The sequence below is a fragment of the Hemibagrus wyckioides genome, linkage group LG01 (assembly GCF_019097595.1).
Source record: "Hemibagrus wyckioides isolate EC202008001 linkage group LG01, SWU_Hwy_1.0, whole genome shotgun sequence".
Taxonomy (NCBI): domain Eukaryota; kingdom Metazoa; phylum Chordata; class Actinopteri; order Siluriformes; family Bagridae; genus Hemibagrus; species Hemibagrus wyckioides.
In genome coordinates, this window is record NC_080710.1 from 8,456,111 (window position 1) to 8,475,234 (window position 19,124).

At 39.4% G+C, this 19,124-nt stretch overlaps 1 protein-coding gene across 1 annotated transcript; it reads right to left on the reverse strand.

The window, feature by feature from the left end:
• Positions 1-11: 11 nt before the first annotated feature.
• Positions 12-14,843, reverse strand: nbn (nibrin). Its single transcript, XM_058390886.1, has 16 exons — positions 14,638-14,843; positions 13,985-14,103; positions 12,738-12,865; positions 12,333-12,492; positions 11,576-11,679; positions 11,003-11,120; positions 7,671-7,861; positions 6,083-6,180; positions 5,834-5,972; positions 5,017-5,313; positions 4,241-4,907; positions 3,735-3,800; positions 3,425-3,586; positions 3,223-3,336; positions 3,014-3,063; positions 12-1,168 (listed from the first exon to the last, which is right to left on the reverse strand). The coding sequence occupies exons 1-16, from the start codon at positions 14,669-14,671 to the stop codon at positions 1,138-1,140; spliced, it is 2,478 nt and encodes an 825-aa protein (XP_058246869.1). The 5' UTR covers positions 14,672-14,843; the 3' UTR covers positions 12-1,137.
• Between the last annotated feature and the right edge of the window lie 4,281 nt (positions 14,844-19,124).

Consider the following 19,124-nt stretch of genomic DNA (forward strand, 5'->3'; position numbering starts at 1 on the left):
TTTGATACATGTTTTGTAAACATTGTTTTATTAGAGACAATTAAAACTTTTCAAAATATTTTGTCTGTTACATTTTTTTGGGGCTTTATTTAAATAAAGAAAAGTATTAATTATAAGTTTCAACTTGATCATTTGAAAACATGGATAAACAAGCATAAACATTGCAAAAACATGGATGGTGGCTTGGCAATATGTTAAGGTGGTGTTTATTTACTGTATTTCATGAAGCCTTCACGTTAGCTTTTTGTCACGGATATATCACAAAAATTCAAATATCCACAATACAAATAAAAACATTCATTCACTTGGGCAGGTATTGGACAGCATGGTTTCCGCATCCTGTGTATTTGTAGTGTTCAATGAAGAAGCCGTATTTTATTAATAGTACATATACACCAATCAGGCATAACATTATGACCACTGACAGGTGAGGTGAATAACACTGATTATCTCCTCATCATGGCACCTGTTAGTGGGTGGGATATATTAGGCAGCAAGTGAACATTTTGTCCTCAAAGTTGATGTGTTAGAAGCAGGAAAAATGGGCAAGCGTAAGGATTTGAGCCAAATTGTGATGGCTAGACCACTGGATCAGAGCATCTCAAAAACTGCAGCTCTTGTGGGGTGTTCCTGGTCTGCAGTGATCAGTATCTATCAAAAGTGGAAGGAACAGTGGTGAACCGGCGTCAGGGTCATGGGCGGCCAAGGCTCAAATGTTGTTGAAGTTAATGCTGGTTCTGATAGAAAGGTGTCAGAATACACCGTGTATGACGGGTCAGGGCTGTTTTGGCAGCAAAAGGGGGACCAACACATATTGGAGGTTGGTCATAATGTTATGCCTGATCAGTGTAGCTGGTCTTGGGATGTATCTAATTTTTATAAGGTGCTATTTATTATTGATATTTGTGATAGCCGTGGGGAAAAAAAGCTGCCTGGCAAAGTAAAACATGAAGGCTTATGAAAAATAAGCAATTTTCCAGAATGTTACACACCATGTCTTTCATAATGGTCTAAAAGTAGGTGTAAAATGGCAACTGCACCAAGTGCTCGAAAAGCATAATGGTTGTAAACCACTAACAGTAAAGCTGTGGTCTTCGCTTGAACATTCAAATCAGTAAAACTGAAAATAAACAATCTTCATCTTCTTTTAGTAGTCCTTGGATTGTACCTACAACAAAAAGAAAAGAAAAGAAAAGAAAGACGTTTGAGCTCGGTGATAAATCTGTAAATATTTAAACTTTACTCTGACATTAATTAAACAACAAAACCTAGCTATCTAAGTAATAATAAAAAAGAAAAACATCTGGGCTTTCAAACACAGAGGAAGTGGGGCACAAGCTGGGATCATTGAGAAAAGGAGAGCAGCAGTACAAGAGAAAGAGGAGACAGAGAAGCCATGTTGACTGTACTTTTGCTTCTCTCAGGTGATGTTCCTTCTCTATGCTCAATTGGCTAAACATCATGATTCAGAGTTCAAACAGTTATAGGTGGCTGAAGGCAAGCTGTGTGTGTGTGTGTGTGTGTGTGTGTGTGTGTGTAGGAAAAACAGCACCACTTTAACGCAAGACTTACACTTCAGCTGCATTCCGTCTCCAGGCAACAACCATCAGCCTTTAACTAACTCTTTCCTTTCCCTTAGCTTGTTTAACTCTCTCTCTCTCTCTTTTTCATATGCAAGAGATATGCATATGAAGTTGTATAAGAATGAAAATTAAAACTTTTAATTAAGCCGAAAATATTTGCCAGGTTGTATCTATTACCACTTTAAAAAATTCTATCTGACTGTTTAGTGTAAACATATTTTCATATTTCTGTTTACACTTTCACTGGCTTCGATTTTATTAAATGTCTTTCATTTCTGTTCCATCTATACATATTTATATTTCTCATTTTAATTGTGCTCCCTTTTAGTCATTTTTGCATATATTTTATACCACAGCGCAGTTGATTATGTACTTGTACCAGCAGCTTTACTTGAAATCACAGGTTTATATTAATGCGCTCTCTCATACGTTACCGTTTCTACAGCAACACAACCTGCACAGGGCAGACAGTCTGCATAAAGTAAGCCTAATAATAAATTAATTAAAAATGGTTTATAACGGTCGCCAGGATGCATACGTTGCACTTTCCAGTTTCTCAAGCAACAGGACATGCTGTGTTTGTCTTATTAACTTAAAGGGGGGTGGGGTGTATGAGAATCAACTGTATCTAGAATGCTGAGGTTCACAAGACTTTAAACGTTTACAAGTACAATATTTTGTACATTAATGCATTAAAAAGCGCATGCATTAAATGCATTAAATAGTGCATTAAACAACGGTACATTTCTGTTGCGGTCGTAACACTCTGCTTCACTTCAGGCTGCATCCCAGCACCCTACCCTGGTAATAATTATTTCCCATTAACAGCATTCCTCCAAGTGTTACATAAAAGCATTCATTTTAAATGAAGAAGAAAATGTTATGTAAAATGATCAACGCTCGTGTATATAAAGGTTGAACAAAACAGACAAGAACTAAATAGACAGTTTGCACTGACGTGTTGTTTCATGCACTATAGCAACTTGCTGTCTGAGCCTGGCTTTGCTGTCACAAAAGCAGGCTTTGGACCTCGGCATGCCATGACAGCTTAGTGCCATTGGGTAAATCCACCTTGATTTGTCAGGGTCAAAGGGCAGTGAGGGAGGTAAATGTGTTATATAAGTATTCTCAGGCTGGTATGCATGATTCTCTACAGATGTGTATTTTGCTTCACAAACAAGATAATCCTGAACGTCACTGTGGCAGTGAGGGCGTGGCCAAGCACTGAATCAGGGTATAGCTGTGGGTGTTTAATGATTTTGTTAGAGGAGATAAAGCCCAAACAAGAGACAGAGACACTGATGAGCCTTTTTCTTGACAGTGTACTATTAAGCCTGTGTGTGTTGTTTTGTGTTGAAGAAGCCTCCATCTCCTCAATTCCAAATATCAGAGTGACCATGATAACAAACAGAAGTGAGATGATATTATACCTGAACAGGTCATCACCCAGAGTCTCCTCTCGTTCTTGCTGTTTCTCTTGCTGGAAAAAAAAAGTGACATGAATCTCAACATTCTTTTCTTAAACCTGACTATTTACACAAGTGGTTCCGAATACTTTTCCACCATCTATTTATTTTTCCATTTGCTCATATTTAAGCCAGCTAGATCTTTCCCTGCTCTCTTTCTTTCTCTCTCTTACCTCAGCTGCATCCCGCAGCCACTCTTCAAGTTCGGAGTTTTTGCTGCGGTTATGAGCAACCAGGTCAGATCCACCGATGATTTTTGGTAACCCCTGAAGTCCAGGAACAGGGACCTAAAGCCAATATTATAATGCAATGAGCTTTGAATAAACAGAAGTGCATATTTATCAGCATACCTCAACCTGCTGTTCTGCGACTGACCTTACGGAAACGTTTGAAATTCTTTCCATTTGCATCACGGCTCTGTAGTGGCTCAACCCTCGTCCTGCTGGGGGCCCTCACAGTCAGGGACATAAACTGGACTTGCAAAAGCTTACTAGGAAGTTCAGGGTCTTTTCCAGGACCAGAGCCTGAGGTCGAAGCCTACAAACCACAAGCAGCATTAGTGCATGATTTTAGATTTTTCGTTTACTACCACCACTGCAATAATCATTGATTAAATATCATCCTAATGATATTTTTCTTTGGATTAGTAAATAAAATACTATTTCCTGTGTGTAAAAATATCTACCATGGGTTCTTCCTTTACTGCAGCCTCTTCATTGTCTTTGGTGAAGCCATTGCTGACCCTAGTTTCCTATAAATTAAATGACATAAAAAGATAAATACCAAATCTTAACAACAATAATCCTAGCAGGCAGAGAAAGAGAAAAACTGGATAATTGTACCACCCCACTGGACATCCCCTGTCCTTTCCCTTTCAGTGAACTGGTTTTTCTGGCAGCTGAATTCTTTTCTTGTGTGGCCTGACCACTGGTTAATCTGAATCAGCTGAAAAGCCTGGTCTCTGATTGTAAATCCTACAGCTAATGTCTACAAGTGGTAGATGTTGACATCGCTACTTTCAAATCAGTTCTAAAACCAAGTAAAAAAAAAAGAGACAGTATAAAGATGACAGGAACAATGAGTAAAATAATCAGATAAGCTTAGTATGTGTAATAAACCTAAAACAGACATATCGACTCATTAAAAGCCAAACAAAAATAGTAGTATAAGGAAATATAAGGCTCCCCTTACCAAAATAAAAGACACTTCCTCTTCTTTAACATCTAGAGTTTTACATCCATCATTTCCACGTGTTAAACTGCGCTGTTCCCGTTCCGACTCCTGCATCTTACTAGATGTGACCCGTGACATTTTCTTTGGATCCCGATTCGCTAAACTTTGCGTTTCCTGTTCCGAGTTCCGGCTTGTTCCGCCTATGCTTTGCTGTTTCTCTGCTTTCCGCTGCTTGCTGAAGGTATCCCTGTGATCCTTCCCTACAATGGTTGTGCTTCTTTCCCCTTGATCCAAACACTGCTTCTTATTAGCTGTGGGCTGAGGTTCATCCATGTCCTCAGACATGATGGACTCGAGTTCCTCCAGAGAAACATCTAAATCAGCAGGTGCTACAGGGTCCTGTTCTGGTGCTTTCCTCTTTTTGGAACTGTAATCTAAATTCAGGCTCAAATTTTGTTGCAAACCACCAGATTTGGAATCTGTAGCAAGACCCGAACCCAAACCGAGACTGCTACTGAAACCATAGCGTGGGGTTGTATAGTGCTGGTTTGGGGCTATTTTTGAGCCAAATCTGGAGACAGAGGATTTTTGTAGAGAAGGAGCCTGATTAGAGTTGCTTTCCTCATTCTCTTGTCTGGAGAGTTTGGCCTCTGATTGATCAGAGTCGGGGCTGCCTTCACGCTGCCTACAGAATGACATCATATATACATTAAAATCAATAAAAAACATGACATTTCAATAAGAAACCCATTTCTTCATGTCAAGAGATTTTTGCTGCGATATTAGTGCCTTGCCTCTTTTTGTTGGACGGCTTGAAGTAGGAAGTCAGTGACGATTGTTTCTGAGGGGATTTTTTAAATGTGGCACTGTTGTTCGAAGAGCCTGTGGATTTATTACATTCATCACTCTTCTGGCTTTCTGATTTGGCCTTCTTTTCTTTCTTTACATCGCTGAATGAGGACACAGGCTCAGAGCAGGCAGGTGGCAGATCTGTGACCATTGGTGGCTTCTTAAATGTTGATGCACTCAGTGGATTTGCAGGGCGTTTTTCCAGGGTCTCACCCACAGCTGTGGCCTCACACATGCCCTTCCTACAGAAGTACAAGTAGTTTAACTGCTTTTAGATATATTTTATAGTCTGAAAATAAAAGAGCAATGCTTACTCAACCAGTGACCCAAACAGATTAGATATTTACACCACTGCCTTAAAGAGTTGCACTCCAAAAACTGTAGAATACTGTAATAACTACAGTGCTGTATTATAAAAGTCCTATTTATTCTCATCCAAGATCCTGTATATTTTCAAGGATTTTTTTTTTACTGCTTGGGTTTTTAGACACAATGCTGTACTGATAAAAAGCACTACACAAATAAGATTGAACTGGCGTAAGAAAGAAACAAACACTGCTTCATTGTTGTTTTGCATGCATCAAATATGTAGCAGGTCTATAACTAATATAGTGTACTAAGGTTATTTGTGGTCAAAACATTTTGGCTCAGATTACACATCCCAAATGTTTTTCCTGTTAGCCCACTTCTTACTAAGACTGATGAGCCCTAACCGAAATGTTTAGACCTTGCAGATGCAGAATATTAAGTGAAATGTCCTACCTGCCGATACCCTGAGATGGCTCTGTATTAACCACATAGGCAGTGATGTTTAGGGAGGCTCCATGAAGCACAGTCTCATCCACGGCTGCATTCTGGGAAAGTGTTGCTTCAGGGATTGCTGGCCTCATTTTAACAGATTCTAAATGACCAAAAAAATGAGGTTAGCATTAAATGTGCTAAAATATCTCTGTGCAAAAAAATTCATAATTATAATTATACTAATGCATGCGTTTGTGTGTGAGAACCCACGTGAATCCAAAGAGGAGCAGGGATTGCAGTATGTCTGATTATTGACATAAATGGCAGCCAATCCAATCTCCGACTCAGCAATGAAACGTAAACAATTTCTGTGCCAGCAAGAGAAAGGGGGGAAAGAGAAGGAAATAGATTTGCTGAATCAGGCAGGATTGCAGTGTTGCTCTGGCAAAAGAACAACATAGTACTCACCGACATCAAACAATAACACTGACTAAGACAGCTACACAAAGCTGATATGAAAAATAGTCATAAAACATGTTCAACAGTCCAAATTTGTGACGCACTGTAGGAGATATTTTTAGAACTAATGACGTTCTTTCTATTGACAGTAGTAGCAAAAATTACTACAGCAACTATACCATCCAAACTGTATTATATTAAGTGCTTGATAGTAAATCTGGTAATACTGTATTCCTCAAGCACCCTATTGCTACTATTATCTCTTCAAAATATTATACCACTGAGGAACAAAACCGCATAGTCATAGTGAATTTATGGGCAGCAGGCTCCCAAAGTAAAGCCTATGCTGCAACCTCGTTTACAGGGAAAAAAAAAAACAAACATTTAACTTCATTTTTATTAACACCAAGTCAGGAAAAGGTAAAGATGAGGTGAGACAAAGGTAAATATCATGGCAAAGAAAAGTAGTTATCAGGCCAGTTAAAGGTAAAGATAACATCAAGTAAAGGGTAAACATTAGGTGAGGTAAAATTAAGCATGAGGCCTGGTAAAGGAAAACATCAGGTCAGGGACAGGAAAAGATCAACTTAGATAAAAGTTAAGATCAGTTAAGTAAACATCAGGTCAGGTAAAGGTAGGGATTAGGTCAGGTAAATGTTAAGATCATGTCAAGTAAAGGTAAACTTTTGGTCAGGTATAGGTTAAGCTACAATGTCAATTAAATGTAAACATCAGGCCATGTAAAGGTAGATATGAGGTCAGCTAAAGGTAGGCATCAGGTCAGGGGAAGGTAAATATCTAGATTAAAATCAAGTCAGGGAAAGCTAAACATCATTTTTTTCATCTGTGTTGATGGCAACAGGCAGATATCTCTATCACACACTCTCATGCTAGTTCTCTAGGTCAGAGCACCATTGTGGCAACAGGGGCATGGTCAAATATCAGCTGGAGAAGAGAAGAGAGGAGGCAGGTTGAAGTGGCAGTTAACACATTATGATTCTTCCTTGTGTTTTATTATGGCCAGGCTACTAATGTTTCTGCTTTCTTCGTGCTTTCAGGGACTTCCATAACCAGAGAGAGAGAGAGAAAGACAGAGAGAGATAGTTGAAGAGGCAGTGCTCAACAGACACATAGAGCATAATCTTGAACTTGAATGGGGCAAAAACTTGCGACAGCTTTTCTGTTGATTTGCCCTTTTGTCGAGTTTGCACGGAAAAAGTGCAATGCAAATAAACACTGAGAGCTATGCTAAAAATTCTGCCTTTCAAGTCTTCCTTTGCACCCTACATACTAGGCTGTACAACCCTGTTAGAAACATTCCCAGTCTTTCCTGCAATAATTTCATAAACAATCATATCAATTCAATATAATTTCTACAGAATAGTCAACCCCGAGCTACCTATGCAGAATCGAGCCGACAGAATTTGCCCATTTCTTGGTGGTAGGAGGTATCAGTGGTTCGGAGGATCCTGTAGTCACATCAACTACACATGTTTCTGTGGACTCTAGGAGTGACACAGGAAGAGATCCCTCCTCCAAAAGCTGGCTTCTTCCACCTCCAAAACTGATGGCCTGGCTTAAACGCTTCATCTGGAATAAAACAAACAAACACCAGAAACGCATGAGATAAAAAGAATTATGCTTCACACAAAACTCTGAAATTTCAATGGGAACTGAACGGTCTACAGTGTTCTCCATGTGCAAGCAGGCATCAGATTAGATGCATAAGACATGCATCAGATTTTCAATATACATAATAAGAGATAGATACAGCTGAACTAGCAGTGGGTGCTCAGCTAAAAACTGAACAGAAGCTTCTACAGTGGTTTCATTATATGTGCAATGATACAATGGTACAAGTTTAAATAGTATGAGTGAATATTTAAGTAAAGAATAAAACACAATAAGGTGTGCAGATATAGGTAAAAAAAATTAAAAATGAATGAGAGTTCAATGAATGAGTGGTGTGGTGAGGATATAAAGCAGGCGGACAAGTACTTTAAGAAAGAGCCAAGCAGCACTGAGCTCTGTGTGCATTCACATGTATGAAATAAAACCACTGAAAGCTAAAGAAAAGATAAACATTATAGCACCTTTTGAGTAATTCTCTGAGTAATTCCGTGTCTTCTACAAGTCTGCTCCCAGCTTCCTCATTTCCTACATGAACCTATGGCCACAATCTAGGAAATTGAGGAAGAGACACCATAACAGAGTCCTCACTGATGGCCAAGATTGCAAAGTCCCTAGCCAGTTTCCACCAAACCCAGAATCAGGCACTGCTCTGCCAGGACCTGCTAGAAGCCCAGGTGGATGATCGGCAGGTGCTCCAGAACCTGGCTCAGCAGCTGGGTATTCCTTTTGGTCAACACCTTAACCACTAAGCTAACACATCTCATAGTAGCTACTGGTTGGCAACATGCTGGAGTGCATGGACCTCATGTGTGCTTTTGCAATGGATTGGCCTTACCCCTGAAAAGCACTATCAGAGGTTCCTCTCTTCCACCTCTTGCTGACCCTCCACCAGCTCATGTTCACGTTAACCCAGAAGTGCAAAAACACGTGTCCCGAAGATGGCTGCAGGCTGAGGAATGCAGTGCCATAGAAATGAATGACCCCATAGGACTGGAATAGTTTGCCACCCGGCTACCAGAGGGCACTGACCAGCATCGCTTGATGAGGTGGTCCAGCTGGCAGAGGATCACTTGGTAGTGTATCCAGGAACTGGGGAACTCCCCTCTTATGTCTCTCTTTCTGCACTTACCCAAACCACACCCTTTAAACCAGTTACATGCACTCATCCCCTCATCTCCAATACCTTTCTTTCAGTTTCCTCTACCCTTAAGCTAGGTGAATCTGGGGCTGCAGAAGTGAGGGTAGTGCCTGGACAGGTGTCCTGGGCGCTTCCAGGACCAGTGCCACATGATAAAGATGGGGCATTGGTCCAGATCTCGGACATGCTGCAAGCCGCCACTTCAATGAGTCTGGATGTTCTTCATACTGGTGAGAGTCCAAGGGAGTACTTACCACACTTTGTTGGATTCAGGATGCAACCAAACCTTAATTTATTGCTTGGCTCAAGTAGAGGCATTGGGAAAGGCACATTTGGTGAAGTGAGGTGTGTGTACACAGGGATGTTTACAAATGTCTGTTGGTGCCTGTTATCATTACACTCTGCAACAAAAACAGATAGTCAAGGCAGCAGTTAGTCCTCATCAACTGGCCACGGCTTTGAGCATTAGTGAAAAAAAATTGTGGTTTGTGGCTTGGGAGGTGGTGCCAGGGCTGTTGACACCAGGTCGATATCAGGGGGACACAGAGAGTGGGGAAGGACCAGCTTCTTCCATCTTGGTGGGGATTCGCCTTGGGGAGTTCCCATTGAATCAGTCATGCAACAAGTCCCTGAGGCACTCCTAAAACCAAGTGAGAGTAATCAGTCTAATTCTGCACTTTCACACCCCTATTTTTTGATAGGTTATATTGAGTGATGCGGGACACTCAAACACAGGAAGAAATGACCCAACTGTTGGTCCAGAAAAGCTATCTGGAATTATTATTCCAAGCAGCTCACCATAATCTGAAGGCAGGGCATTTGAGACAGGACAAAACATTGAAATGGCTCATGGTCTACTTCTACTGGCTTGGCATTCATAGAGATGTTCATAGCGTGTACATGGCATATTGTTAATTTCAGCCGGTGAATCCACCGGCCACCCCAAAAATCACATCTGTGCCCTCTTCCATTATTCGAGGCCCGTATAGAAAGAAGTGAGATGGACGTTCAATTGATAGAACTGTGAACTATGTCGGATATCATGAAGCTCACAAATATTTCAGAGGATATGCATGACCACACCTACCCATTTCTTGTATCATTAACCTTTCATAATATCAATCTATTTTAAAGACATAACTATCAGAAAGACCAAGACAAATGGACAATTTTTTGTGGAGACCACTTAATAGTTTATTATTTCAATAAGAGAATGTGGTGTGTTTTATAGACATGCTCATGATGACTTTGTGAATGTCAGTACAAGGCAGGACATAAACTGCATTCACCTTTGGTATTGCCCTCAGGATTGTTCAGAAAGCAGACTCAAATGGAGTGACTAAATGAAGTGATTCATAAATGTTGTTCAGCCATTGATTCCTTAAGGGCATGACAACAAACTCTCCATTGATTAGAAAACTGGAAAATTGGACATGGCCCTCCACAGAAATTTACGCTGTTGAGTTAATGTCACTTGAAGGAATGACAACTCACTTGACTTACAGAAATACCACAAACATTCACTCTATGATTAGTGCAAAACTTCATTACTATTAGGCTGTAAGTATGTGAGGGGGGAAGGGATTGAGGGTGTTTCCTCGGAGCAGATGTCATTACATCCTCTCCACATAATCAGCACCATTTCTCCTCCCTATTTTGTGCCTTGTGAAGTAAACACAGTGCTCACAAGCACTTTCACCACTGACAAGTGGAAAACACCATGGGCCAAACATAGGCCAGCAGGATAAACACAAGTGGACAAGCATTTAAAAGGTTAAAAAGGTTATGAGTCACAAGAGCCATGGACACGTGAATATTTAAATGAAATTAAAAAGAGGACTTTATTTTTTTAACTGTTTATAGATTTCACTCGATATTTCTACTATTGTGCTGTTCATGCATCATTTATTGATCATTTTTAAAACTGCTGTACAAATAATGTTAAAGTATAAACATCTTGCCTGTTTGGTGTTGAGAAAGACAAAGGTTTTGCCCACAAACAGAGTCTTTCTCTCATGACGGGGTCCGAGGTCCACTTTCTCTTTAGTGAGACTCGGCTCATCTATCTCCGGCCAGAAGCTGAACATAAGCACACGTCAGGGATTAATAAGCAAAATGCACCACAAGAAACTACAATAAAATTCAGTCGATTCTACACATTGTGTTTTAGATAATTATTTTGCCATCATTTTTTATTTGTTTCCAACATCTAACTGCAAAAAAAGTCTGCGGAACCAGTAAAAAAAAAAGTACAGTATGCCATCACCTTGCATTTGTTTGCTAATATGCTCTGACAGATTACCAGATTAATGATATCGTACTGAAATTAATGAGCCGTTCATTAACTGCACTCCAATAAGAGTTCTGCAGTAGTATTAGTGCTGCCAAGAAATAATTCTGGTATTCAATAAATAGATTAAAAAACCAAAAAATTTATTCAGTAGCACAAGAAATGTGAGTTGCAACCCTAGCTCTAACGCAAACATTTCTTAGTGTTTATTTAAAGAGAAAGAGGGAAGAAGGGAAGTCACTACCTCTCCGCTTTAGGAAGGTTTTCTCTCTGCTGAACAGCTCTGGAGAGCTCAGTGAAAAACTTGGGTTTCACTATGGGTCGACAGCACAACAGTGCGCAGATCGTCTGCGCACACAGCAAAACTTTCACTTAGCATAGTATACACACCATACATGCACTCGCACAGATTTCACTAAAGCAAGGGCATGAATCATTAGTATGTTTATTAGAGTTTCTATAATATCATCAGATTCCATTTATTTTCTGAACCAAAACCGGAAGCCTATCCCAAAGGACTCGGGGCATGAGGCAGTGTATACAACAGATGGGGTCTAACAAACACACACACACACACTAATAGCACCACAAATAAGTCCCAATCAGCCCACAAGGTATGTCTTTGTACAGGGGGAGGAACCGGATAACCTTTAGGAAGTCACATGAAAACTACTTATACACAGTGCAGAAGCAGGAATTGAACCCCAAACCCGGAGGTGCGTGGAAAACATTCCCTTCTAATCCACTGTGTCCCAGATCATCAGAATATTGTAATAAAAAAGATTTATTGAAGTGAAAGTTACCACATGATTTGGATTGCTATGAGCATTAACTTACACGTGTAAGGGAGTCCTATGGTTAACTTGGTTAAAAGGTTTTCTTGGTCCAGTCCAGTGAACATTAGCAAGTAAGTGCCCAAGATTACAGTATGTAGTTTGATTAATAACAGTTTTGTGGGGTTTTTTTGTTGGTAGAATCTTTTAAGCCAATGTGTTACTGACCTTAATGGTGACTTTAACAGCAGGCATGACTAGGTGAGTGCACTCCTGAGACCAGGTGTTGACCAGACGTCCCCCAAGAGCCTGGACTTCCTTGGAGAGAGTTGCTTTCCCTTCATTGTCAACACACGATGAACAAACAACCACAGAGTCCAGTTCCAGCCTGAGTCAAATAAAAGGGAGTTGATACAAATAATCAGCCATGATGAACATGTCTACATGTCTATTTATGAATATAATCATTTACAGTTCTTTTTAGTTAGCTGGAAGCTGATCTGAAGTAATTTTACACTGGTTCCAAAATACACATAAATCTGTTGTATAATTTGATTAGTCAAGGAGATTAGTGCTCATGTTAACATTAAGCTCCATTAAAAACAAACGCACAATTGAGTAAGAAACACACACCTAAACTTGCTCTGGAAAACCCCAAATGTGATTCTGTCTCCAGCATGGACAGTCTTGGTGGAGCCAGTCTCTAACCGCTTGTCGTTGACAAAAGTGCCGTACTTGGAGCTGTCCTTCAGCGCGACGGCCTGCAACAATGTCAACACAATCCAGTCAACAGTTTCATCACTCAGTTAGAAGAGAAGCTGCGCCATCTGCTGAACATTTAAGCGCAGGTATCATGGCTCAGGTTTTCTATTATATGAAAATGTATAGCTTCATTACATTAAGAGAAAGGAGCTTACGTTCACAACGTATTCATTTAGGAACAAAAAATGTTTAAAAATGTTAATAAATTTAACATTAAAAAAAAAAACCCATTTCTTATTGTTTTCTTTCATATGTTTACATTACATTTTTGCAAGGTGTCTTCAAAACTTTTTGGTTTCCTGATCACACAACAAGCCACATGTTTTTTTTGTCTTATTTACTTTGCAGGAGAGAAAAACAGAGATGCTGGTTTGGAAATAACCGCTGTGAACTTGCCTCAAGGACTTTCCACTGCTTTAAATGCTGGCTGCATGTTGATTAGTTTCCTATCACTACATGCCATGCCTTAGTCCTAACGTAATATATCTAAAATAAATCAACAATGTGCACACAAAGCTTAAACTTGCAAACTGATCTTGATCCTCTGAGCATCTGTAACTGACTTAAGGGAACTTGAATTACCTCAAAAGGTCATACATACAGTTATGTGAAAATGAATAGAAAGAAAGCACTGGTGTAAAGAATGACTTGATCACCACATGAAAATAAACAAAATGCAAAGCTGGAAGAGGGCAGAAACTGTTTACGACACTGACTATAGTCAAATACACTTATATTGCCAAAGCTTTGGGACGTCTCTCCAAATCATTGAATTCAAGTGTTGGGCTTGGCCCCTTAGTTTCAGTAAAAGGAACTCTTCATGCTTCAGCATACCAAGACATTTTGGACAATTTCATGCTCTCCGCTCTAATTCATCCCCAAACTGTTCCCACAAAGTTGGGAGCATGAAATTGTCCAAAATGTCTTGGTATGCTGAAGCATTAAGAATTCCTTTCACTGGAACTAAGGGACCAAGCCTTAAAAACCCTGAAAAACAACACCTCGATGATTTGGAGGGGTGTCCAAAAACTTTTGTCAATATAGTGTAGATAGTGTAGTACAGCGATGAGCTGGCTGGACAAGTGTGTGAATGAAACGGTGTGTGTGTGATTTTTCACCTGGTCAGTGACGGTGATGAGGGCATGCACACGACTGATGGACTGGTCATTGGACAGAAGGATGTCACAGTTCTTACGGCCTACTACATACTCCTTACCAGCAAGCAAAGAGATCGGGCCTGAAAGGAATGACAGTATGATTTTGTTTAGCAATTGTATCATACTAAAAGATAATAAAGTCTACTTAGCAGCCATTTCTTTATATCTCAATTAAACATTCCCATCAGATCAGACATTTGTACTCATTTTTTATTTATTATTTTTCTATCCTTCACTCTCTCTTTTTTTACATCATTGTACCCTGTGCAATGGCAATAAATAATCTATCTATGTATCTAATGTATATAACCTAGTTTTATTTATTACTAGAACTAGATCATTATTGTGCCAGCATGCATTAAAGCTGCCATTTTATCTTAGTGACCACACACACACACACACACACACACACACACACACAGAGAGATACATGCTGCTTTACAATCTGATCCTTACAACTTTATATTACACATGGCTACGTGTTCAACTTGTACTGGACAGAGAAGACGAGAAAGAAAGTCTAGAAGTAATATGACATCTTTAAGTGAATTGTAGTCCACTTTTCTAGCTCTCTACAGCAGCTATGTGTGGATGTAGCTGGATGAGCTCGCTACCTGTCCCCGATTCTGTAGAGTGTAGTCTCCACATTGCGGCGTGTCTCAGAGACTCAGTACTGATTCACACCATTTCAGTCTCCGTCATGATAAACTACATGGAGATCAGTTCCAAATTCACAAGTGCGTGTGTTTTCACAGCTACTAAACACTTCTCGAGGAGCAGGAGAGGCGCGCTAACTTTACAACATCCGGTGAACGAGGACGCGATCAGTTTCAAAATAAAAGTCAACATGCCATCACCCCCTTTTCTTGGTTCAACAAATAGCATGATGCACCCACCACCACGCTTCACCCTGGATATAGTGTTCTATGGATGACTATATTGCCAAAAGTTAAAAAAAAAAATCATTGAATTCAGGTGTTGTTTCTCAGGGATTGGGCTTGGCCCCTTAGTTCCAGTGAAAGGAACTCTTAATGCTTCAGCATACCAAGACATTTTGGACAATTTCATGCTCCCAACTTTGTGGGAACAGTTTGGTGATGACCCCTTCCTGTACACCAGTGCACAAAGCAAGGTCCATAAAGACATGGATGAGCGAGTTTGGTGTGGAGGAACTTGACTGGCCTGCACCCTTAACCTGATAGAACACCTTTGGAATTAATTAGAGCGGAGACTGAGAGCCAGACCTTCTCATCCAACATCAGTGCCTGACCTCACAAATGCGCTTCTAGCCAAATGGTCAAAAACTCCCATAAACACACTCCTAAAACTTATGGAAAGCTTTCCCAGAAGAGCTGATATAGCTGCAAAGGGCGGGCCAACTCCATATTACATTCATGTGCATGTAAAGGCAGTTTTGGAATGGCTCACAGTCTCCGCTCTAATTCATCCCAAATTCTATCAAGTTGAGGCCAGTCAAGTTCCTCCACACCAAACTCGCTCATCCATGTCTTTATGGACCTTGCTTTTTGTACTGGTCATGTTAGAACAGGAAGAGGTCATCCCCAAACTGTTCACACAAAGTTGGGAGCATAAAATTGTCCAAAATGTCCTGGTATGTTGATGCATTAAGAGTTTTCCTTTCACTGGAACTAAGGGACCAAGCCCAACCCCTGAAAAATAACACCTGTATTCAATGATTTAGAAATGTGTCCCAAAACGTTTGGTAATATAGTGTATCTTTTAGAATTTTGCCCCAAATAATCTACCTTGGATCCATCAGACGATAACACATTTTGACACATCAATTAGGTTGATTTAGATGGGATTGCATTTTTTTTCCCATTTACCATCCTAGTACATAACCCGAACATGCAAAGAATATGAGAGATCGAAATTCAAATATCACATTGTTGTCAAAGTGATATTTGAATCTCCATCATCACAAGCTACATGAACAGTAAGAGACTCCAAATTCACAGCTCAGTGAGGCTCAGTGAGGTTTCCAATTACGAAACAGTAGCATTAGAGATATGCCAGGTTTCAAAATAGCAGTTTCTTGCTCTCATTCATCACCTCTTATTTTGATTAGAGCCCCAGGCCTGGCTGAACAAACAGCATGATACTGCCCCCACCATGCTATCATGGGGATAGTGCTCTATGGATGTTTTGTCTGGTTTTTACACCAAACATATCTTTCAGAAAATTTGCCCCAAAAGTTCTACCTTTGGTTTCATCAGATGACAACACATTTTGCCACATTGTTTAGGTTGATTTAAGTGAGCTTGGATTCCCAGACATGTGAGGAATTTGATATATTGCACCTCAATCAGCTCTAGGTCGTGAATCAGTGTATCGTGTACACACTGGTAACGACTCTCACTATACACTGGGACACTGATGTTTTCTGTGACATTTGAATTTCTTCAACAGACACTGTAAAAACATAAATCCAAGCATACCAAATATTTAAGTTTTATATGTCATAAATTTGTTACTTTAATCACATTTATTTCTGTCATGGTACATCAAGTAGGATTATAAGATAGCTAGTGGATTAAAAAAAAATCAATCATTGAACACTTAAAAGTCATTTTAAGACTCAAATAAAGCATTTATAGATGTGAAATAAAGTTAAAAAAAATAGTAATAAAAATAAATAAATAAAAAATAATCTAAAGAATCATTTTAAACCTACAAGATGTGACAAGCTACCTGCATTTGTAGGCAAAGTTGGCTGAGAGTTGTTGTTTTTTTTTTTTGGAGCCGTGAGACTTCAAAGAAATATGTTATATGTTATCAAAAATATGTCATTTCCAGTAAGAGAGCATAGTAAGCATCAATACTTCCTGGGTTTGTCTTTGGATTGTGGGATTTATTAGGTACATTCCAGTGCACTGAAAGTATTTTACAACTGAAACCGCTCTTAAAATGGCTGACTCCCTGATCAGTGCCCTGACTACTGAACTAGGGGCTGATAGAGACACACCCCATGAACATGCTGGAATTCTCAGTCTATGAGGTCTGAGCAGTTTGACCCATGCTGAGTCAAAGAGAGATGTGACTTTTTTTTTTATCAGACAGAGCAAACTGCACTAGAGGAAACAGTCCAGTTTTGTATAAAGCAGTCATAGATCTCCCCTGAGCTCTGTGCAATCTGTGACACAGCTCAGTGTCCTAGGGCATAGGTCATTTCTGAATTAATTTAATTGAGAAACCTGACAACATCTAAACTTTCAAACATTGTCTCACATAGCAGAAAAAAAGAAGGGTTTGGGTTAGGGTTACTAACCCCTGACCCTAATCTCTAACCCTAATCCCTGGCTTTGCTTTGGTCTGTACAGGTCTTTACCTATAGGATCTGTCTGATAAACTATGGGCAGGGAGCTGTGTATGCCATTTTTTAGGAGCAATTAGGGGGTTCAAATGATGACCATAGCATAAGGATGCAACACATAAGAATATATCCACATTGTGATGGCTCTGGACAGTAGTTCCCACAATCAGTTTTCCAATCATGTCTCCATCAGTGAACAGTTGACAACATCATCAATATAGACTGAATGTTCTTAGAATTCATTTTCTAGTTACACAATTGCACTTTTTGGACAATACAGTACACATGGAAATGATTTAGAATCACACACTCAGGTGTCACCCAGATGAGTTTCCCTGAGTCAGGTTCCAGGTTCAGAGTCCAGGAGTTTTTTCTTGTCACCCTCGCTTGCTCAACAGGGATAAACTTAACATTTATAATTTATTTCCTAAATTTATGTATTTCTGTAGTACCTCATTGATAAATTTTCTTATGGTTCCTTATCTTATATTGTCTTTGGCTTTTTATATTTGCCCCATGTAACATACAGTACTGTACTGTGCAAATCTTGAAGAATCCGCCATAGACTAATACTTTTGTGTTTAAATACTTTTCAGAAATGTGGTGTTTAAATGTGTTTTGTTATATTCTGCTTTCTTCGCTGTCATGTGAACATTAACATTTTGGCGGAAAAGTAATTTTTGAAAGTTGAAATGACTTCATATTGACTCACTGATACAGTAATCATAAAATAATCATTGACTAAGACCTTTGAAAAGAAGAAGAAGAAGAAGAAGCCTTTATTTTTGGGGTCAGAGTGCAGGGTCAGCCATGATACAGCACACCTGTAGCAGAGAGGGTTAAGGGCCTTGCTCAGGGGCCCAACAGTGGCAGCTGTCCCTGACCAAAGCAGAGCTTTATTTTTTGTAAAGCTGCTTTATGAAAATGTCCACTGTTAAAAGCGCTATACAAATAAAACTAAACTGAATTCAATAGGAATGATTTTTGTTTGCTCAGACAAGTCCAGACCTATGATAATGCTTGTCGTAAAGTGAAACAGAAAAAGAAACCCTTTTCCTGAATACTCAGGATGGAAACTTTGGGATATTTCTTTAGGCCTATATGAATTTGTGTCATTGTGTCAAAGATGACATCATGAGTAGTTCTGAACACCATTTCTGTTATTGGTTTAATGGAGCAACATGACAAGAAGGCCGCATTGTTTAGGTGCATCTGTTAAGCATGAATAGTCCTGTGTAGCTATTGAATTAACAGTAACATCCTTAGTATTGTGAGTCTTATCAGAAACAGATGGAGTATGCACAGCAGCAGTTGAAGTTAGAGTCAAGGTCAGGTAGACTGCTCAGAGCAGCTGAAGTCTGGGAGAATCAGTGCATTGTTGAAGCACACTGATAAAAGTTTGGAGTATATCAACTTCCCCCAAGGAAGCTAAAGAAAGCTAAAAGATTAGAATAAATAACATGGAAAAGGGATGGTGACTCTGGCATACCTATGATGTTTTGTCAACATGAAATGAGAATGTTTCACACTGTGAAATGTTAAAAAAATAAAATAAAAACAAAAACATAATAATGGGGATAAGAGACATACCCCAAAGCTGGGATATGCAAAGAAAGAATTTCACTGTGCTGTAATGTATTTGTTTTAAAGGTCTTGGTCACCTTTAAAACAAAGGTTTGTTTTAAAGGTCTTGGTTTTTTACATTTTTTTATATATGATTTATATTGAAAGCTGAATAGGAAAGGTACAATGTAAAAGTAGAATATA